The sequence below is a fragment of the Canis lupus genome, chromosome 25, assembly GCF_011100685.1.
Source record: "Canis lupus familiaris isolate Mischka breed German Shepherd chromosome 25, alternate assembly UU_Cfam_GSD_1.0, whole genome shotgun sequence".
Classification (NCBI taxonomy): Eukaryota; Metazoa; Chordata; class Mammalia; order Carnivora; family Canidae; genus Canis; species Canis lupus.
Genome location: NC_049246.1, coordinates 18,245,867 through 18,270,081, shown reverse-complemented (window position 1 = coordinate 18,270,081; position 24,215 = coordinate 18,245,867). Strand labels below are relative to the sequence as shown.

The following is a 24,215-nucleotide window of genomic DNA, read 5'->3' as shown; positions in this document are numbered from 1 at the left end:
ATGGAAAAAAAAAAGAAATTCGTACATTTTTACAAGTGATTTACATATAAAAATTAACTCACAATGGATTAATGACCTAAATAAAAGAGTGAAAACTATAAAACTTTTAGATAAAAACACAGGTCATATCTTCATGACCTCAGATTTTCCAGTGGTTTCTTAGATACAATACCAAAATCTGAACAATGAAATTATAATCTGAGGAACCCTTGGCTGGCTCAGTTGGAAGAACTTTCAACTCTTGATCTCAGGGTCATGAGTTTGAGTCCCATGTTGGATGTAGAGATTACTTAAATAAATAAATAAATAAATAAATAAATAAATAACTTAAATAAACAAACATTTTTTAAAAGATTACAATTTGCACTTCTTCAAAATTAAAAATGTGTATCAAAAGGAGTTATTGAGAAAGTATAAAGACAACCTATCATAAGGGAGAAAATATTGGCAAATTGCGTATCTAAGAAGGTCTATTATTTATAATATACGAAGAACTCTTACAACTCAACAAGTAAAAGGACCTTGTATCCAGTACTTTTTCCAAGAAATATCATGATGACCTAATGGTCCTAAATACATTAAATGTGTTTCAGTCTAACGGGATTATTTTATTTATTGCTCATATTGCCTTATCTTTGTCAAGTGAAAGCCTCTTCAATTTGACTTTCAAGTAATTTAAACATAACTCCAATAGTGTTGGATTGTGTCCTCACTGGCTTGAGAGTCACAAGACATTGTACATTTCCTGCCCAAGCCTGAAATCAGTTTTCTAGTCCTCTCTCTTCAATAGACAGAGCTAGGAAATCTGTATCTCTATCTATCCTCCCACGCCTGCAAACATGAAGTATTTCATGAGTTCAAACTGATACTATCAATTCAAGTTTAGGACTAAAGGTATTTCAGGAAACTATCCTATTTTAGATCTGTGTTTTTTTTTCTCTCACAGGGAAAATATTTATTCTCAAGGACATTAGGAGTAATATAATTAGAACATAATGTAATACTTCATATGCTATAGCCGATATTATGCATAAAGTAGACTCAAAAAATAGCAACATAATTACTGAAAGTAATTTTTTTAAATGTGTTTGCCTGTTTTCCTTTATCCATTGTTTCTACATTTGTTGTATCTGATTTTTAGCGCATATATTCATGAAATACTATACTCTCTTCCTTAATGCCAAAAATATATTTAGTTCTACATTAAATTCAATCCTCAAAAAAAAAAAAATTCAATCCTCACCATTCTCTTTATGTTAATTAATGTCATTCCAGCCATTATGGTTGTCCAAAGATCATTCTCTAGTAGATTTGGAAGTAAGAGTTCATCACTTCTTGGCCTTTTGGCTAAGATCGAGTGGAAGAAAGGGTTCATAGCAACAATATTCTCTGAGTTTTTCCCTGCAAGTTTTTGATCATTTCTCTACATCCTTTATGTTTGAAAATTAAGTTTGCTGGTTATGAGATGACTGGCTCACATTCTTCTCTGTGATTATCTTAAATATATGTCTATTGGCATAAGGTATTGCTATCAAGAATGCCTGGTGACAATAAATTTTCTTTTATCACTTGTACTTGGGGTCTCCAAAGAATATTTTCTTTTTCTTAAAGAGTCTAATAAATTTTTTTAAAGTAGGGTCCACAATCAACGTGGGGCTTGAACTCACAACCCCAAGATCAAGAGTTAGTTGCATGCTTTACTGACAGAGCCAGCCAGGTGCCCCTAAAGTCTAATAATTTTTAAAAATATGTTTCAGTGTTTGTCATCCAGGGTCAATTTTCCCAGATTTGTGCACTGAGTGGCTCGTCAATTGAACATCCAACTCTTCATTTTGGCTCAGGTCATGATCTCAGGGCCATGGGATTGAGCCCCACATCTGGCTCTGTGCTCACAAGGAGTCTGATGGAGATTATCTCCTACTCCCTCTGCTCCTCCTCCTGGTCAGTCTCTCTCTCTCTCTAAAATAAATAAAATATTTAAAATTTTTTTTGAAATATATTTAAAAATATTTATTCTTTTTACTTACTTTGTTTCTTTGATGACTCTTATGAGATATATATTAAAATGTAATTATACTATACATTATATATGATTATGTTATATATTTCATTATTTTATAAAATCTATATATTATTTTACTGTGGCCTTATATTTATATATGTATAAAATCTTCATTGCTTGTCTTTTACATTTGTACTTTCTCTCTTTTTTTTTTTTTTTGTACTTTCTCTTGAATATTTTTCATCTCTTTCTTCATTTCTGTTTGATTTTCCTCCTTTTTCTCTTAGGACATTTTACAGTGTTTATTCACTTTTGTGTTTCTTTTAGTTTTTTTCTTTGTTCCTGAAGTGATTCTTTTCTGAATTCTGTTACCTCATTTCTGTTTTTTTCTGGTTCTTATGTTGTTCTTTCAATTTTCTATAATTTCTAATGTCTTTTAACTAGTTTTGAAGTATTAGGGTGTTGTTTCCATCTGTTTTACAAGCATACGTTCCTGATGTCTTTTTATGTTCCTTTGGGAACTTCTCTGGTTTCTTAATCTTTATTTTAACAAAGTACATTAACATTGCATAAGATTTAACATGGATCTGCTTCTATTATTTATTTTTACTTTAAATCGGTTTCCAAAAAAATAAAATAAAATAAAATAAAATAAAATAAAATAAAATAAAATAAATCGGTTTCCTAAACTTTAAGAAGAGGTAAAATTTAATTTTATTTTGCTAATTTTACAGCTCTATAGTGCCATCTTCTGTTGTTTTTTTTTAATTATTATTTTTAAAGATTTTATCTATCCATCCATGAGAAGACACAGAGAGGCAGAGACATAGGCAGAGGGAGAAACAGGTTCTCTGCACGGAGCTGGATGCAGGACTAGATCTCTGAACTCTGGGATCACGCCCTGAGCCAAAGGCAGATGCTCAACTGCTGAGCTACCCAGGTGACCCTCTTGTTTTTATGAAAAGTCACAATATATGGCAGTTTGCTTTCTGAGATATTCTGATCCTGTCTCTGCTCTCTACTTTGTTTTATCTGTATCCTCTTTTTCCTTTGTGTTCTTTGCCCATCTACTGCTTAAATCTTAACACTCCCATGAAGAGAGATTTTGCTGAGAGTTTGAGAGTTATTTTTGAGAGTTATTTTTGAGAGTTTATGAGACCATCTTTCTCATTACCTTTTTATCTTTCTGAAGACACCTTGTGCAATATGCTGGAGTTTCAGATTTTATTCTCAAATTTACTCACGGAAGTTTCCCAATGAATGTCACTTAGTAATTGAGGATTTTAGTTCTCTCTGGTGCTCTGTTTCTTCCCTATTTCCTCTTGCACAGATACTGATACCATTTATCTCTAGCAGTTTTTGGTGGTTTGTTGCTATCTGTTTATGTTTTGAAGCCATGGAATTGCTACATTACTTAATTTTTTTAAAAAAAATCTTATTTATTCATGAGAGACAGAGAGAGAGACAGAGAGAGAGAGAGAGAGAGGCGCAGAGACACAGGCAGAGGGAGAAGCAGGCTTCATGCAGGGAGCCTGATGTGGGACGTGATCCCGGGACTCCAGGATCATGTCCTGGACTGAAGGCAAGCGCTAAGCCACTGAGCCACCCAGGGATCCCTGCATTACTTAATTTTATTGTAGATGTTATTCAAGGATTCTTTTTTTTTTTTTCATTCTAGTTCTGTGTGGGCTTTTTCTTTTTCAATAGAGCACATAAGCTTTATTTTTATTTTTTAAAAGATTTTATTGATTTATTTGAGAGAGATAGAGATAGAGAGCACATAGCAGGGGGCAGGGGCAGAGGGAGAGGGAGAAGAAGACCCCCTGCTGAGCAGGGAGCCTGATGTAAGATTCCATCCCAGGACCCTAGGATCACCACCTGAGCAAAGGCAGACACTCAACCGCTGAGCCACCCAGGCATCCCAAAGATACGATTTTTGATTTTGCTTTTTATATTCAAGGTTTGAGCAGTCTTTGTCATTAAATCCTTGGCATGCAATATACTTGTCATCTTTTCATAAAATGTCAACAGCTATCAACAGGATATCAGTATTTTCAATCCTATTAGGATTGTTTTGACCCAAGTAGATTAGAATATGCCAAGGAGTATACTTAAAACTGTTAAAATATATTAAAAGGGCATGGCAATAGCATTTAAATTAGAATATCTATTTCCTTTGGTTTAGATATCTATGTTTTGTTTTCATTATCCCAAATAATAGCCAGTTAGCAATAACTCTCAGGTTTTTTTCCCCCCACAGTCCCTAGTAACCTCTATTCTACTAGGTGTCTGTAAATTTGCCTATTGTAGATAGCTCATTTAAGTGAATTCATAAAATACTTGTCCTTTTTTGTGTCTGGCTTAGTCCACTTAGCGTATTTTCAAGGTTCATCCATGCTGTAGCATGTGTAAGGACTTCATTCCTTTTTGTAACTGAATCATATCTCATCATTTTGTTTATTCATTTCTCTGTTGATGAATATTAGGGTGGTTTCTATCTTTTGGCATTTGTGAATAACTCTGCTATTAGCATAGGTGTACAAGTATATGTTTGAATCCTGTTTTCAGTTCCTTTGGATTATACAGAAGAAGGGCATGACTGGGCCATGTGGTGATTCTATATTTAGCTTTTGGAGGAACCCCCATTTTAAAAAAATAGACCTTACTTTTTGGAGCAATTTTAGGTTCACAGCAAAATTGCATGGAACTATAAGTATTTCTCATATGCTCACTGCCCCAACATGCACACACACACACACACACATACATTCTTCAGCACTATCAACAACATGAACCAAAGTGGAATATTTGTTACAAACCTATGTTGTTGATACATCCTCATCACGCAAAGTCTGCAATTTATCCCCTTAGGGTTTACTTTTGGTGTTGCACATTCTATGGGTTTTGATATATGTATAAAGATAGACATATATATACCATTATAGTATCACACAGAATAGTGGCACCCTCTAAAAATCTTCGTATTTATCTCTCCCAACCCCTGGTAACTACTTTTTTACTTTTTCTATCTTTGTGGTTTTGTCTTTTCCAAAATGTCATATAGTTGGAATCATAAAACATGTAATTTTCCAGATTCTTTTTTTTCATTTAGCAATATACACTTAAGACTACTCTGTCTTAAAAAAAAAAAAAAAAAAGACTACTCTGTCTTTTCATGGCTTAATGGCTCATTTGTTTTTAGCACTGAATAACATTCCATAGTCTCAATGTAGCATCGTTTATTTATCATCTACGGAGGGATAAGTTTCTATGTTTTAGCAATTATGAATAAAGCTGCTATAAACATAGATGTGTAGGTTTTGTGTGGATATCAGTTTTCATCGCATTTGGGTGAATACCAAGGAGGGTGACTTTTGGGTTCTATGATAAGAGTATATTTAGTTCTGATGCACCTGGCTGGCTCAGTCAGCAGAAAGTGTGACTCTTGATCTTTAGATTGTGAGTTCAAGCTTAATATTGAATGTAGAGGTTACTTAAAAATACAATCTTAAACAAAACAAAACAGTATATTTAATTCTGTAAGAAACTGCTGCCAGGGATCCCTGGATGGCGCAGCGGTTTAGCGCCTGCCTTTGGCCCAGGGCGCAATCCTGGAGACCCAGGATCGAATCCCACGTCGGGCTCCCGGTGCATGGAGCCTGCTTCTCCCTCTGCCTATGTCTCTGCCTCTCTCTCTCTCTCTCTGACTATCATAAATAAATAAAAATTAAAAAAAAATTAAAAAAAAAAAAAAAAAAAAAAAAAAAAAAAAAAAAGAAACTGCTGCCAGAAACTGAAAGTTTGTGTCCCCTAAAAATTCTTGTCGAACTCTCAAACCCCAATGCAATAAAATTAGGAAATAGTGCCTTTGGAAGTTGAAGTACTCTTAAATGGGATTAATGTCCTTATATAAGAGACCTAAGAGAGCTCCCTCACCTCTTCTGTTGAATAAGGACACCGTGAGAAGATTCCTGGCTGTGAATCAGGAAGGGCCCTCACCAGACAACATACATACCCACACCTTGATCCTGGATTTCTCAGCCTCAAGGACTGTGAGGAATAATTTCTGTGTTTACAAGCCACTCAGTCTATTTTATTCTGTTGTACAGCCTAAAAAAGACTAAGATAATTGCCAAACTGTCTTCCCAAGTTGCTGTACCATTTTGCATTCCTATAAGCAATGAATAAGAACTCCTGCTGCTTCACATCCTCACCAGCATTTTGTGTTGTGTTTTGAATTTTGACCATTCTAATAGATCTCATTGTTGTTTTAATTTGCAATTCCCATTATATGCAAATATAATTTGCATATAATGAGATTATGGTGAGCACCTTTTCAAATGCTTAATTGACATCTGTATATTTTCTTCAGTAGATATTTTTACAGGGTTTTGCCCATTTTTAAATTGTTTTTTTTTATTTTTTAATTTAGTTTTAAGAGTTTTTTGTATATTTTGGATAACAGTCCTATGTGGATGTATGTCTTTTGCAAATATTTATTCCAAGTCTGTCTTATCTTCTCATTCTCTTGAGTATCCTGTGTGGTTTTATGGGGGATATAGATAGAATAAAAAAGTATATCACTATTACCACCAGTTTTCCAAAAGTCCTTCTAAAGTTTTCTTAAAGTTAATTTTTACTTACACATTAAATATATGAATAAATTCTCTTTGTAAAGAAAACGTTTAATACAAAAAGATAAAATGGCTTTGATACCTCTCTAACCCTTATCCTATATTTCTGTATTTTCTTCTATAATACCAAATTGTTTCCTGTGTATTACATACATGGATATGTACCTATATGAAACATTTAGTACATATATGTTTCTTTTGGACATAACTGATAATTCAAACTTTGTAATATTCTGCACCTTGTTTTTATCTTTTAACAGTATATCTTCAAACTTTTTCCCCTGAGAGTAATGTAGATCTGCCCCATTCATCTAAAATCCCCAATATACCCACTTTTGTACATCACCACTATTGCCCTGCTAGGCAAAGCCACATTCATCTCTCACCCTGCTTCTACTCTTACTCCCTTACAAACAGTTTTCTACAAAACAGCCTAAATGATAAATAAATAGTATACTTTTAAAATCAGATTTTGTAATCTAAAGACTCAGAACAATGGATTTTCATTGCTATGAGTAAAATCTGAAGTTTCTTCAGTAGAATGCGAATACTCTGAAGGCAGGCACTTTTTATTTCTATTTTTTTATTATATTTTTTATTGTGGTAAATATATATAAGACTAACATTTTAATCATTTTTAAGTGCATACTTAAGTGGTATTAAGTATATCCACATTATCACTACATTATTATTGGATTGTACATCCACAACCATTATCACTATCTACCTCCAGAACTTCTTCTTTATCCCAGAGAGAGAAACAACACCTATCAAGCAATAACTCCTCATTCCCACCACCTCCAGCTCCTGGTAATCACTATTCTACTTTATGTCTATAAATTTAAAAGGCAAGAAGGTTTTGTTTTTTTTTTTTACAGGCTGACAAACATTTATAAACTATATTGAGAACTACTGCTATTTCAGGGCATAGTAGCCACAGCTGTGTGCTCCTGAACAGCTACCATCGGTAGTACAGTTTTTGTTTAGAATTTTGTACTTTTCAAACCAAGATAATACTGAAAAGTAGCACTTGAGACGTTCAACAGACTGAGCCACCCAGGCACCCAAACAAACTGATTCTTAAGTTTATATGGAAAGGCAAAAAGGTCCAAAATAGCCAACACAATACTGAAAGAGAACGAAGTTGAAATGATGCTACCTCACTTCAACATCTGCAAAGCCACAATAATCCAAACAATGTGGTATTAGCAAGAAAATAGAAAAAGAGATCAATGGAACAGAATATAGAACCCAGAAATTGACCTTCATGAATGGGGTGTCTGAATGGCTCAGTCAGTAGAGCTTATAACTCTTGGTCTTGGGTTGTAAATTTGAGCCCCTTGTTGAGTTTAGAAATCACTTAAAAATAAAATCTTAAAAAAAAGAAGAAACTGACCTTAATGAATATAAATCAACCAGCAAAGGCAGTGCAATGGAACAATACAAATGGTGCTGAAGCAACTGGGTATCCGTATACAAAAAATAAATAAATAAAAAGTTAAAAAGTTACACAAATACCTCATGCCCTTCATAAAAATGACTCAAAATGGATCACAGACCTAAGTGTAAAATGCAAAATTATAAAACTCCAAGAAGAAAACAGAGCAGAAAAACTAGATGACCTTAGGTACAGAGATGACATTTTAGATATAATACCAAAGGTACAGTCTAGGGAAGAAGTAATGGGTAAGACGAACTTCACTAAAATTAAAACCTTTTGCTCTAGGAGAGACAACATCAAGGAATGAGAAAAGTAAGCCACAGATTGGGAGAAAATATTTGCAAAAGGTTTACCTGATAAAAAAAAATGTTATCCAAAATAGACAAAGTATACTTAAAACACAACAATAAGAAAACACACAACCTGATTAACAAATAGGTCAAAGACCTTAAGAGAGGCTTCACCAAAGAAGATATATAGGTGGAAAATAACCATATGAAAAGATGTTCCATATTATGTCATCATGAACATGCAAATAAAATCAATGAGATATCACCACACCCCTATTAGAATGGCCAAAATCTGGGACATTGACAATACCAAATCTGGCAAGAATGCAGGGCAATAGGATCTTCCATTCATTGTTTTGGAAGACAGTTTGGCAGTTGCTTACAAAACTAAACATGCAGGGAGCCCGGGTGGCTCAGCAGTTTAGCGTCGCCTTCAGCCCAGGACGTGAACCTGGAGACCCAGGATTGAGTCCCACGTCAGGTTCCCTGCATGGAAGCCTGCTTCTCCTGCTGCCTGTGCCTCTGTCTCTTTCTCTCTGTGTCTCTAATAAATAAATAAATCCCTGCATGGAGCCTGCTTCTCCCTCTGCCTGTGCCTATGTCTCTTTCTCTTTGTGTCTCTCATGAATAAATAAATAAAATCTTAAAAAAAAACAACTAAACATGCTTTTACCATAAGATTCAGCAATCACACTCTTTGATATTTACCCAAATGAGTTGAAAACATACATTCATATGAAAACCTGCATACAGATGTTTATAGTAGCTTCATTCATAATTGCCAAACTTGGAAACAACCAAGATGGCCTTTAGTAAGTGAGTGAATAAATAAACTTTGGTACATCCATACAATAGAATATTATTCAGTGCTAAAAATAAATGAGCTATAAAGCCAAGAAAGGACATAAAGGAAACTTAAAACATATTACAAAGTGAAAGAAGTCAATCTGAGACTACATATTATATGATTCCAACTATGTGACATTTTCAAAAAGGCAAAACTATGGAGACAGTAAAAAAGTGGTTGCCAGGGTTCAAGTAGGGGAGGGATGAATAGCCTGAGCACAAAGTTTGAGGGCAGTGAAAATATTCCATATGATCCTATAATTATACATTTTTCCAAACCATAGAATATGCAAACCAAGAGTGAACCCTAAGGTAAATTGTGGATCTGGGGTAATAATAATGTGTCAATATAGGTTCATCAATTGTAATAAATGTACCACGCTAGTGAGAGATGTTGATAGGGGATGATATGCATGTGAGGGGACAGAAAGTATATGGGAAATCTTTGTCCCTCCTAATTTAACTCTGATTCTAAAACTGTGAAAAAATAGAGATGTCTGGTTGGCTCAGTGGTTTAGTGCCTGCCTTGGCCCAGTGTGTAATCCTGGAGTCCCAGGATCAAGTCCTGCATCAGGCTTTCTGCATGGAGCCTGCTTCTCCCTCTGCCTGTGTCTCTGCCTCTCTCTCTCTCTCTCTCTGTGTCTCTCATGAATAAATAAATAAAATCTTAAAAAAAAAAAATTCAGATTCCTCTGGGTGGCCTGGGCTCCTGGGGTTCCTCCTTGCTTGAGAAGTAGTTTCAGTTTATATCACGGGGATATTATGCCCATAAAGTCTTTTAGCTCAGTTAAGAGATAAGCTGGAGGGGTGCGTGGGTGGCTTAATCAGTTAAGCAAGCATTGGACTCTTGGTTTTGGCTGAGGTCATGATCTCCCGGTCGTGGGATCCAGCCCCGCATCAGGCTCTGTGCTCAGTGCGGAGTCTGCTTAAGACTCTCTCACCCTCAGTCCCTCCCTCCCTCAAATAAATAAACCTTTTTTTAAAAAATTTTATTTCTTGGGCAGCCCGGGTGGCTCAGCGGTTTAGCGCCACCTTCAGCCCAGGGTGTGATCCTGGAGACCCAGGATCGAGTCCCATGTCGGACTCCCTGCATGGAGCCTGCTTCTCCCTCTGCCTCTCTCTCTCTCTCTCTCTCTGCTTCTCATGAATAAATAAATAAAATCTTAAAAAAAAAAAAGATTTTACTTCTTCATGAAAGACACACACACAGAGGCAGAGACATAGGCAGAGGGAGAAGCAGACTTCCTGTAGAGAGCCTGATGCAGGACTCGATCCCAGGATCCTGGGATCACAACCTGAGCCAAAGGTAGATGCTCAACCACTGAGCCACCCAGGTGCCCTAAATAAATAAATCTTTAAAAAAGAGAGATAAGATAAGTAAGGAAAGATGTAAGACAAAGGTAAGTGAGTATAAGTAGATGAGCAGTAAAGGTGAGGTCCAGGTGATAGTCACTGCTCCCTCCTTTAGCCTCTTCAGGGCACAAATTATTTCTAGCTCTATTTATTATACTATTCCTTCTGGTTTCCATCTACCTTGTAGTTTCTTTTCATCTTTTAAAATATTATCTTTATTAAATGTCCCCTAATTACTAAATTTCAATGTGCCATATTTCTTATCAGGACCCTCATTGGTACAGTATTCAGTACAAGGGATTAGATTCTTTCAATGCCATCAGAAGGGTTGGAGGAGTGGAAACTAGGGTGTGATGGTTAATGTAATGTACCAACTTATCTGGGCTATAGCCTTTTCAGATATTTAATTAAACATAATTATAATGTGATATTAAGGTTGTTATAGGATGAGATTGATATTTGAACCAGTAGATTGAGTAAAGCAGATTGTCCTCCTTAGTGCAGGTGGGTCCCATCCAATCCACTGAAGTAATGAATGAAATAAAAAGGATGAGTAAAGGAGAATTTGATCTATCTGCCTATATTCAAGCTGCGATATTGGTCTTCACCTGTCTTTGGACTAGAACTGATTTGAACTCACATGATCAACTCCTCCTCTTTTCCAGCCCTAGGATTTGGACTAGACCTACATAATGGTCTCTCCTGCTTTTTAGGCCTTCAGACTTTGACAGAAACTATGCTATGGGCTCTCCTGCATTGTCAGCTTGCCGACTGCAGATCTTGGAACTTCTTAGCCTTCTTAAAGAAACCACAGGCCCAAAATGGAGTCACTTTGCTAAACCCCAAGGCTTAATTCTTATGGTGGAGCTTTAAGCCCTATCCATTTGGAATATCCTGATCAGCACTAATGAGATAATCAGCATGATAAGACCCTTGCTTTTCCCTCTAAAAGAAGATGACCTTGCCTGAAACAATCGTTTCTTTTGCTAGTTAACCTCTTTATCTCACCCTGTTTCTGCCTATAAAATCCTTCCATTTTGTACATTTCCTTGGATGTCCCTATGTCCCTTATATTTGCTAGATGGGATGCTGCCCAAGTTATGAGTCATTGAATAAAGCCTGTTAGATCTTTAAACTTACTCCTTTGAATTTTGTTTTGAAACAGCTTTCACAGTCACATGAGCCAATTCCTTAAAATCTCTTTCTCTTCATATTCCTTTGGTTCTGTTTTTCTGGAGAACCCCAATTAATACAGATTTTGATACTAAGAGTGGTTCTAGAGGAACAGAGTATTAAGGGTGAGTTTTCTGAATTGGTTTTGGGGTTTCTGAAATTGTCTCTCTTCTAATTAGATGTAAAGATGCTACTGACTACAGAGCTTGCTACCAGTCCATGAGATGATCTGCCAAAACAGATACACAAAATATCTCTACTGGATGCTCTTACTAATCAATTGTTTATCAAGAAGGTAGGTGGCTGTATATATATCTTTGAGCATTTTTGAAAAACTAATGAAGAAAATGAGATTTGACTAGTTGTTCCTAATGTCACTGGACAAAGTGGTGGAAAAAAAGGATGAGTTCAGGGATTCACATCCCTAGCTCAAGAGCTGCATAATAACCAGAAGACTATGTATGCCCTGAAGGAGATTCATCTCCTATAGCCAGCCACAGGGGGTGGGATTGCTGAAAATCAAATGTACAATCTCATCTTGTTACTGGTTGAGTTATAATGCAAGTTGAATTGACAGCCTTACATTATGTCTGCTGCTAAAGTGAGGATACTACTTTCAAAGAATAGGATACTACAAGTTGGAATAGGGCAGTATGGGGGGGCATCTGGGTGGTTCAGTAAGTTGAGCATCTGCTTTTGGCTCAGGTTGTGATCCTGGGGTCCTGGGATTGAGTCTCACATTAGGCTTCTTGCAGGAAGCCTGCTTCTCCCCCTCTGCCTATGTGTCTGCCTCTCTCTGTGTATCTCTCATGGATTCATGGATAAATAAAATAAAAATAAAAAAAATAAAAAATAAAAAAAGGAGTAGGGGTGTATGGGAAGACCCTGATGAAGATGGGAACATGATGATATGTCTTTTTAAGAGATGGAGACCTCACACCTCCATTGGATATAGCCTCCTCACCCACAGTAGAATTGGACTCTTCACCCCTTTCTGAGAGAATTATACCTGCATTGCCTGAAGAAACTGTAATGGCCTCCCCTAAAACAATTGCTATGCAAGCCAGTGCTGCTTCTCCTCAGGATCTACTCCCACTTTCACTTTGCTTCTAGACACATAAGCAGACTCAAGTCCCAGCAGGCATCTAGAGGTGAGGTACAAAGCATGATCTATGAAGAGGTGTACTGCACTTCAAAAGAACTACTTGAGTTTTCTAATTTATGTAGACAAAAATTTCATGGGAAAGTGTGAGAATGGGGATCCCTGGGTGGCGCAGCAGTTTAGCGCCTGCCTTTGGTCCAGGGCGTGATCCTGGAGACCCGGGATTGAGTCCCACCTCGGGCTCCAGGTGCATGGAGCCTGCTTCTCCCTCTGCCTATGTCTCTGCCTCTCTCTCTCTCTCTCTCTCTCTGTGTGACTATCATAAATTAAAAAAAAAAAAAAGTGTGAGAATGGATACTAAGCGTGTGGGAGAATTGTGGAAAGAACATCAAGTTGGATCAGGCTGAATTTATTAGTATAAGATCATTAAGCAGAGATTCTGCACTTCATGTTACAGCTTGGGGAGTTAAAAAAGGCTTTTTGGTAGGTTCGCTGAAACATGGTCCCAAAGATGGTCTATAGTGAATGAATTGGAAATGCCACCTCTGCCTAGTTTAATATAAAGGTGGGGATTCAAAGGCTTGGGGAGAGTAGAATGTTAAAGTGGATTTGTCTGTTAAGATTTACTGACCAGTGGGGGACTTGGGAGGCTGAGTTGCTTAAGCCTCTGCCTTTGGCTCTGGTCATGATTCTAAGGCAAGCCCAAGCCCTGAGTCAGGCTCCCTGCTCATCAGGGAGTTTGCTTCTCCCTCTCCCTTTGTCCCCAACCCCCACTTGTACTCTCTCTCTCTCATAAATAAATAAATAAATAAATAAATAAATAAATAAATAAATCTTTTTAAAAAAAGATTTACTGACCAACACTGAAAGGGCCCAGAAAACATACCTTTCACCAATACTATGAGAAATAATATTTGTCAGGGGAACCATGGCATCCTTGAAGAGATCTGTGATCATTCTTTTCAGTAGGCCAGACCTTCCAGTGAGAGCAGCAGTCATTGAACGGGAAACTTAAATGTAATGGAAATAATTGGATCCTGGCTGGGAGGGGCCAAGTGGTGGCTTTCAACTGCAAAAGGCAAGATAAGCATGGTTACTATATTGGACCACAGAATCAAAGCAACAATCAGAATAGTCTAACTCCAGCAGACCTATGCAATTGGCTCACTGATCATGGTGTTCCTAAAAATGAGACAGATGGAAAACCTACTAAATTATTAGTTGATATATATAATCAAAAAATTTCTAGATCAATCATCTAAAAGTCTAACTTAAATCATAAAATCAGAGTCATAGACCCTCAATCAATTCCCATACTTGAGCTAATTACAGACCCAAAACCTCTTAAGTAAGGGAGATGCCAGGTCCTTGTGAGGAAGGACCGCAGTATACTGTCAAAAATTTACACTATTACTCTTTCTGCCTTCACCAAGGGCATCAATGACTTTTAACCAGGATAACTATATTTTGGGGAAAAGGAAATAGTCAACCTTTCAGGGACTACTAAACACTGGCTCTGAATGGACACCAATTTAGAAAAACCCACTATGTCACTGTAACCCACCAGTCAGAGTAGGGGCTTATGGAAGTCAGATGATCAGTGGAACTTTTAGCTCATATTGTCATGAGCTAATGCCCAGTGGGTTTTCAAACATATCTTAAATTTTTTCTCTAGTTCCATAACACATAATTGGAATAACATATTCAGCAGCTGGCTGAATCCCTTTATTGGTTCTCTGAACAGTGGAGTGAGAGCTATTATGCTGGGAAGAACAAGGGAAAGATACTAAAATAGCTACTATCTAGAAAAAATTATAATTCAAAAGCAATATTGCATTTCTATTAGAATTGTAAGAATTAGTGAAAGTAATTCACTTGGCTCCCTTGCAACTATATAATTATAACCTGAGAATCTGAAATCTTTCTTGACCCTATCCTGAAAGCTTAAATCAGTATTTGCCAGGCACTATGCTGTGTGCTCTATATCCATATATCAGGCTGAAGAATGGCTCCCAAAGATATCAGATCCTAATCTCTAGAACCTGTAAATGTTATTATGTTTCCTATGGGAAAAGGGTCTTTGCAGATATGATTAAGATTGAGCATTTAAAAATAAATTAGCTGGGTGGGCTCTAAATGCACAGATTTGCAGAGGGAAGTGGAAGGAGATTATGGGCATAAGAGAAGGCAATGTGACCATAGAGGCAGGTTGGAGATTGGAGACTAAAGTGATGCAATCAAGGAATATTGGCAGTCACTAGAATGTAGAAGAAGCAAGAAATGGATTTTCTGTCTTCCTTCAGAGGAAGCCTTGATTTGAGCCCTGTGTCATTGATTTCCAACTTCTGACCAAGGACTTGAAAGATACAGGAGTGTGATTCCCATGACATCCTCATTTAATGGCCCATTTGGCCTGTGAATAGGACAGATGTATCTTGGAGAATAACAATAGATTATCATAATCTTAACCAGGGAGTAACTCCAATTATGGGTGATATACAAGTTGTGGTTTCATCACTTGAGCAAATAATAAAATCCTCTCATACCTAGTATGCAGCTACTCTCAAAAGGTTTTTTTCACCATCCCTGTCAATAAGACTCTCTAGAAGCAGTTTGCGCTCAGCTGGAAAAGCTAGCAATACCCTTTCACTGTCCTACTTTAGGAGTATATCAGCTCCTAAGCTCTATGTCATAATTTAGTTCACAAGAATCTTTTTTTTTTCTTAAAGATTTTATTTATTTATTCATGAAAGACACACAGAGAGAGGCAGAGATATAGGCAGAGGGAGAAGCAGGGTCCCCACAAGGAGCCCAATGTGGGGCTTGTTCCTGGACCCTAGGATCATGCCCTGAGCCAAAAACAGATACTCAGTCGCTGAGCCGCCTAGGTGTCCCAGTTCACGGGAATCTTAATCACATTTGCAAATGTACGATACATTATTATAAGGGAATACTGTATGTGTTCTGAATATTAGTCCCTTATCAGATATATGGTTTATAAATATTTCTTCCCATTCCATAGATTGTGTTTTCACTCTGTTGATTGATTCTTTGCTTTATAGTAGTTTTTAAATTTGATGTAGTCCAATTGTCTATTTTTGCTTTTGTTGTCTGCATTTTGGTATCATACCCAAGAAATCATTGTCAAATCAAATGTCATGGAGATTTCCTCCCATGTTTTATTCTAAGAGTTTTAATTTTTGTGTGTGGTATAAGAGTTCAACCCTAAGAAAAGAAGTGAAGCTGGAGGCCTCACAGTTCCTGATCTCAAAATATATGACAAAACTACAGTAATCAAAAGGGGTGGTACTATCATAAGGACAGATATATAGACTGGAGGAAAAGAATAAAGAGCTCAGAAATAAACCCTCAAGATATGGCCAAATGGTTTTCATTAAGATGCAAAGGCTACACAATGAAGAAATGATAGTCTTGTTAAAAATAAGAGGCCCCAAATGGAGCAACTTATGCTAAGCTCTATATCACCAAGCCAAGACTAAAGTATAGATTTGATTTTTGTCCAAATAGAATCACTTGATCAGCAATAGTTGAATAATCTGCCTAATAGACCCCTGCCATTTGCTAAAGGCAAATTTGCAATACCCAGCCTGCTTTTTTGTAGTTTTGCATAACTTTCTTGTTTCCACTCCTTTCTGCCTATAAAAGTCTTTCTCCTTTTTTAAAAAAGATTTCATTTACTTATTTGAGAGAAAGAGAGAGAGAGCACAAGCGAGGGGAGGAACAGAGGGACAAGAAGATTCTCTGCTGAGCAAGGAGCCCAATTTTGGGCTCAATCCTAGGACCTTGAGATCATGACCTGGGCTGAAGGCAGATGCTCAACCCAATGAGCTGCCCCAGGTTTTCATTTGGTACAGCTACTTCAAGCTCCTTTCTATCTTCTAAATTGGGTGCTGCCTAATTTGAATAGATTTTTGCTCAAATAATCTCTTAAAATTTTTAATATGCTTCAGTTTATCTTTTAATAGTCTTCAAAAACAGTGTTGGAAAAATTGGATATACACATGTGAAAGAAAGAAGTTGGACCCTAACCTTACTCCATATTCAACTGGGGTTTTCAACACATAGCAATGGCAAAGCTAGATATTACATGCAAAAGAATGAAGTTGGATTGTTACCTAATACTGTATAGAGAGTTTGACCAAAAATGGATGAAAAACCTAAATATAATAGATAAAATTATAAATGTGTTAGAAGAAAACAGGATTAAATTTTCAAGACCTTGAATTTGGCAGTGATTTGTATAAGTCACCAAAGGCACATGCAACGGAACAAAATATGGACAAATCAAACTTCATAAAATTTAAAAGTTTTGTGCCCTAACGACACTATCAGTCCACAGAATGGCAGAAAATATTTGCAAATTATATATTTGTTAAGGGATTCCAATCTAAAATTCAACAACAAGGGAGAAAACAACCAGATTAAAAATAAGCAAAGTATTTGAATAGAGATTTCTGCAAAAAAGATATACAAAAGCCAATAAGCATATGGATGATGTTTGACGTTACTAGTCATTAGGGAAATTCAAATGAAAGCCACAATGAGATACCATCTTTCACACCTATCAAGAAAACTAGAAAACCAGAAAAATTCACAAATATGTGGAAATTTAAAAAAACATATTTTTGGGATCCCTGGGTGGCGCAGCGGTTTGGCGCCTGCCTTTGGCCCAGGGCGCGATCCTGGCGACCTGGGATCGAATCCCACGTCAGGCTCCCGGTGCACGGAGCCTGCTTCTCCCTCTGCCTGTGTCTCTGCCTCTCTCTCTCTCTGTGACTATCATAAATAAATAAAATTAAAAAAAAATTTTAAAAAAACATATTTTTAAAGAATCAATGAGTCAAAGAAGGAATCACAAGGGAAATTGGAACATATTTTGAGACAAAAATAAATACACAACATACCAAAGTTTATAGAATACAGTAAAGGAGTGCTAAGGAGAAAATTTTAGTCATCAATGCCTACGTTAAAGATGGACAAAGATTTCAAATCACTATCTTAGGAATATGCCATAAATAATTAGGAGAAGTAGACCAAAGTAAGCTCAAAGGAAGGAAGGAAAGGAAGAGGGAAAAAAGAAGGAAAGAAATAATAAAAATTAGAACAGAAATAAATAAAATAGAGAATAGAAAAAAGATGAACAGGGGTGCCTGCTGGCTCAGTTGGAATGATATGTGACTCTTGATCTCAAGGTTGTGAGTTCAAGCCTCACATTGAGTGTAGAGATTACTTAAAAAATAAACTTAAAAGAAAAAAGATGAACAAAATTGTAAATGCTTATAGAGAAGATTTAAATTATTAAAATTAGGATGAGAATGGAAACATTACTGCTGATTTTAAGAAATAAAAAGAATTATTAGAGAATTCTGTGAACAGCTGCACACCAACAAGTTGGATAACCTAGATGAAATGGACAAATTCCTACAAGTACACAATCTATGAAAGTTGAATCATATGGAATAGATAATCTGATTAGATCTCCCACTAGGGAGATTGAATCAGTAATCAAAAATCTTGCAATAAAGTGTAGTCTATTGTTAGATGAGTGACTAAAGATGTAATGCATATATGTGTGTGTGTATTATTACTCAGTCATAAAAATGAATGAAATCTTGCCATTCATGACAACATGGATGGAAGTAGAGGGTATTATGCTAAGTGAAATAACTCTAAGAGAAGGGACGCTTGGGTGGCTCAGTGGTTGAACATCTGCCTTTGGCTCAGGGCATGATCCTGGATTCCCGGGATGGAGTCCAACATTGGACTCCTTGCATGGAGCCTGCTTCTCCGTCTGCCTGTGTCTCTGCCTCTCTTTCTGTGTCTCTCATGAATAAATAAAATCTTTTTTAAAAAAGTCTAAGAGAAAAAAGATGAATTCTACCAAACATTCAAAGATTAGCTAACACTAATGTTCATCAAACTCTTCTAAAAAATTGAAGAGGAGAAAACAATTTGTAATTTATTTATTCAATAAGTTTACAATAACCTGATACTATAGTCAACAAAGACACTACAAGAAAAACAAAGACCAATATTCTTTATGAATATTGATCCAAGAACACTCAACAAAATACTAACAAACTGAATTCAACAAATATTAAAAAGATTAAACAAATGACCACCTGGGATTTTATCCCTGAAACAGAATGATTCATCATAGGAAAATCAATCAATGCCTAAATCCTATTAAAAGAATGAAGGGAAAAAAAAAATCTATCATTTCAATTGATACAGAAAAAACATTTGACAAAATTCAACACGTCTTTATGACAAAAATGCTCAATAAATTAGGAATAGAAGGAAACTATCACAAAAATAATAAAAGCCACTTATGAAAAACCCACAGCTCACATCATACTTAATGGTTAAAAATTAAAAATTTTCCCTCTCCAAACAAGAAAAATTAAGGAAAGTAGTTGAATACAAAATCACACTCAAAAATCAGTTATGTTTCTGTACAATAACATGAACAATCCCAAAAGGAAATTAAGAAACAATTTTATTCACAATAGCATCAACAGGCTGGGGCTCGTGGATGGTTGGTTAAGTGTCTGACTCTTGATTTCAGCTCGAGTCATGATCTCAGGGCCGTGATCAAGCCCCACATTGGGCTCCATTGGGCATGGAACTTGCTTAAGATTCTCTCCCTTTGATTATAAGGAAAATGAGTGGGAAAAAATAGAGAGGGTGACAAAACATGAAAGACTCCTAACTCTGGGAAACAAACAAAGGGTAGTGGAAGGGGAGGTGGGCGGGGGGAGGGGATGGGGTAACTGCGTGACAGGCACTGAGGAGAGCACTGGGTGTTATACTGTATGTTGATCAAACTTCAATTAAAAAAAAGATTCTCTCCCTTCTCTCTTCTATAGCACCAACAAAAATACAATACTAAGAAATTAAGGATTAACCTTCAAGGAGGTGAAATAATCAGAGTGAAAACTAAAGAAAATCACTGAAATAAATTAAAGAACTTATGAATAAAAAAAAAAAACAAAAAAAAAATAAAAATAAAAATAAAAAAAAAAGAACTTATGAATAAATGAAAAGACATCCAATGTTCATGGATTGGAAGACTTAATTTTTTTTTTTTTTGAAGATTTAGTTATTTATTCGTGAGATAGTGAGAGCCGGAGACATAGGCAGAGGGAGAAGCAGGCTCCATGCGGGGAGCCTAATGCAGGACTCAACCCTGGAACTCCAGGAGGATCATGCCCTGGGCCAAAGGCAGGCAATAAACCGCTGAGCCACCCAGGCGTCCCAGAAGACTTAATATTGTTAAGATGACTATACCACTCAACATAATCTACAAATTCAATGCAGTCCCTGATGAAACCCAAACAGTGTTTTTGAAGAAATAGAAAAATCCATCTTAAATCCATATGCAACATCAAGGGATCCCAAATAACCATAACAACGGAAAAAGAACTGGGGAACTCATACCTCTTGGTTTTAAAACTCACTATAAGATTACAGTAGTTAGGGTGGCCCAGCGGTTTAGCGCCGCCTGCAGCCCAGGGTGTGATCCTGGAGACTGGGGATCGAGTCCCACATCGGGCTCCTTGCATGGAGCCTGCTTCTCCTCTGCTTGTGTCTCTGCCTCTCTCTCTCTCTCTCTCTGTGTTTCTCATGAATAAATAAATAAATAAATCTTAAAAAAAAAGATTACAGTAGTTAAAACAGTGTGGTACTGACATACACATATAAACTAATGGAATAAAGTAGACAAACCATGAATAAATCCTTGCTTCCACTGTCAAATGATTTATAAGGATGCCAAGACGATCCCAATAACAAATTATCTGTGGCTTAAAATTCTTCCAAAACTTATTTTAGTGGGGAGGGAAGCCAGCATCCTGCACTAGTTTACCATCTTAACAGAAACCCAAATATGATTTGTTGTCTTTTTTTCCAGCTACTTGTCATCAAGAAAGCAACAAGTTCAAGTGCAGGCATTTTGGATCCTTCAAATGCTGATCATCTGCAATACAAATTATTTTTATCCATTTAGAGACACTCTTGGTTAACAAGATCCTATCTTACTTAATTTTGTCAGGCATTGTAGTATGTCTCCACCATAGTTAAAAAGATCTCACACAAGGAAATGACATTTCTGCTATTACGTGAAATCCCTTCACATTAAATTTCTTTACCCCCTGGCCCCTAAGTCATATTATCTCCAGCTCAATTATACATAATGACTGCTAGGGGCACCTGGGTGGCTCAGGGTGTTAAGCACCCAGTTCTTGATTTCAGCTTGGTTGTGATCTTGGGGTCATGAGATGCAGCCCTGTGTTAGGCTCTGCTCAGCTGGGAGTCTGCTTTTCTCTCTCTTTCTCCCTCTCCCTCTGCCCCTCCCCTCATTCATGCTCTTTCTCTAAAATAAATAAATAGATCTTTTAAAAAAAATAAATAATGACTACTAGACTGAGATTTCCATACCGTTCCTCTGGGTAAGTGCCCTATGCAATAATCTACAGCCACTTTGCCTGATATAAGATATAGAGTAACATCCTAGGAGGGGTTGTCAAAATAATAAACAAGTCTAGGCTATTTCATTGAAATAAAAAACGGCTCTATAAGCAAACACCAATTAGCTGTGTGAACTGCAAGAGTTTTAACCTCCACATAACCCTTTTCAGCTTCTATGTTAGTAAGCAAAAAACATTATGAGGAGAGTTTCAAGAGTCTTTAAAATTCTCAGCACGATTTGTACTTGTTAGGTAGAATAAGGGCCTCTCTAGCTAGCAACAATAAAGTTTTTGAAAATCTTTGTCTTTTCTCGGCCTTTAATTAATTCTTCAAGTCCAACATGTAAAGGATATAACATGAATAGAAGAACTTCTCTGTAACACTTTTTCTAAAGAGTACACTTTATCATAAGGAGGGTTTGTTTCAGACTTTTCCAGAATTAAAGAATTATGTTGTCTGTAATTTTTCACATTAAATAACCTCATAGCAGAGGCCTTAGAAAACACATTTTGAGGGTTTAGTACCTAAAATATTTTATTCTTGTCTTCTTTTTTAAACATGAATATTACTAGTATTTAGAAGCTCATTTTTATATATGAGGGATTTTCTAAGTCAGGGAAAAGTATACAATTTTAATTCAAAAGAAAAGGAAAAATCTTTTAAAAGAATTGATAGGTAGTCAAGGAAAGCAGGTTTCCCTTCAGTTTTTTTCCTAGTATCTACTAATTGCTACAGTTTCATAGATTTACTAAAATACTGTAAATGGATTGGTGAATGTTTTATTAGAAAGTAAATAGTAATTTCAGCTTTTAGTTTTTATGACAGACTAGGTTACAAATGAACTGATTAGAATTTGACACTCATTCAAAGAATATAAACATTGTCAAGATATTCTGATTTAATAATTTTTCAATTGGGTCTTTTAATAAGCTGTTATATTTTTAATTAGTATATTGCTTTGATAATATGAAATATAATTAAATTTTCCAGAAAAGCAATCTCTTAAAATGAAATAATAAATGGTTACAAATAATCTAAATTACTAATCTACTTTGGAAAGGGAAAAAATATATTTGGATTAGCTTTAAAAAGTTTTCTCATAGATGGGGTATCTGGCTGCCTCAGTTGGAGGAACTCTTGTTCTTGCAGTCGTGGGTTTGAGCCTTCTGTTGGGTGTAGAGATTACTTAAAATCATGGGGCAGCCCGGGTGGCTCAGCGGTTTAGCGCCACCTTCAGCCCAGGGCCTGATCCTGGGGACCTGGGATCGAGTTCCACAACGTGCTCCCTGCATGGAGCCTGCTTCTCCCTCTGCCTGTGTGTCTCTGCCTCTGTCTCTGTATCTCACGAATAAATAAAAATAAAATCTTAAAAGAAGTTTTCTCAGAGACATTTAATTTAGTAGATATAATCTAATACCCAAATTAAAAAAAAAAACTAGTATATATCTATTTCTTTAGATTGGAGTTCTTTTTTTTTTTAAGGTTTTATTTATTTATTCATGAGAGACACAGAGAGAGGCAGAGACACAGGCAGAGGGAGAAGCAGGCTCACTGGAGAAGCCCAATGTGGGACTCGATCCCAGGATCCTGAGATCAGGACCCGAGCCAAAGCAGACACTCAACCACTGAGCCACCCAGGCAGCCTTAGATTGGAGTTCTAAAGTTAGAATGATAGATCATAGTATATACAAATTTTAATTTTAATAGATACTTATTTACTAATTTATACTACAACTGTTTGTATATGAGAGTAACTCTTTTCTCATACTTCATTAGTATGGAATGTGTACAGGGTTTTTTTGTTTGTTTTTATTTAAGAAGCAAAAAATTATTAAGAAGTGACAATTTGGGGGCCCCTGGGTGGCTCAGTGGCTGAACCTTCAGCTTAGGTTGTGATCTTGGGGTCCTGGGATGGAGTCTGACATTGGACTCCCAACAGGAAGCCTGCTTCTCTCCTTGCCAGTGTCTCTGCCTCTCTCTGTCTCTCATGAATAAATAAAATCTTCATTAAAAAAAGAAGTGATAAATTGTACAATTTTTGCTTCAGATACTTATTGCAGCTAAATTTGTAATAGCAAAGAATTGGAAATGACCTAAACATTAATCAATATACAAATAGTTACAAAATAGGGAGTATGTTTATTATGGAATACCTACAATTTGCCATGAAAAGGAATGAGGTAGATCTGTATATAATTTATTTCCTGAAAACTTAAATAGTGCTTTCTATGTACCAGAACAATATTAAACACTTTACACCTGTAAACTCTCTAATTCTCATTATAACCGCATATGATAAGTACTGTCATTATACCTTTCTTACAAATGAGGGAACCAAGGCAGTATGTCATAGCAATATTTCAGACTATGTAGCAATTAAAAATGAGTTAGGTGGACCTATTTGTATTGATCTGGTACTCTATACCGTCCTATTAATTGAAAAAGCCAAATGTGAGAGTGATATTGATTAGCACAATTCCGTTATAATGTAAGAATATAAAGGTTTATATGAACATATTTGCGTGAGCATACAATCATGTATAGAATATTATTGCATTCATAATTTGGATTTGGAAGATTTATGAAGAGGGTTCCAATCAATGTTTTAACACCTAATTTTATTTTTAATTTTTTTAAGTTTTTTTTTTAAGATTTTATTTATTTATTCAGGAGAGACACAGAGAGGCAGAGACATAGGCAGAGGGAGAAGCAGGCTCCCTGTGGGGAGCCAGATTCGGGACTTGATCCCAGGACCCCAGAATCATGACTTGAGCCAAAGGCAGATGCTCAACCACTGAATCACCCAGGTGCCCTCAGCACATAATTTTGAAAGAAAGAAAGAAAGAAGAAGAGGAGGAGGAAGAGGAGGAAGAAGAGGAAAAAG

General features: G+C 36.3%; 1 protein-coding gene across 1 annotated transcript in view; it reads left to right on the top strand.

The window, feature by feature from the left end:
* The window catches only part of LOC111092489 (translation initiation factor IF-2-like), a 44,544-nt gene extending 23,525 nt beyond the window's left edge, over positions 1 to 21,019 (top strand). The window contains exons 6-7 of the mRNA XM_038574496.1: positions 11,919 to 12,034; positions 20,775 to 21,019. Coding sequence (XP_038430424.1) covers positions 11,919 to 11,967 — 49 coding nt within the window. The 3' untranslated portion in view covers positions 11,968 to 12,034; positions 20,775 to 21,019. The remainder of the gene's footprint in view (positions 1 to 11,918; positions 12,035 to 20,774) is intronic.
* Positions 21,020 to 24,215: the final 3,196 nt, after the last annotated feature.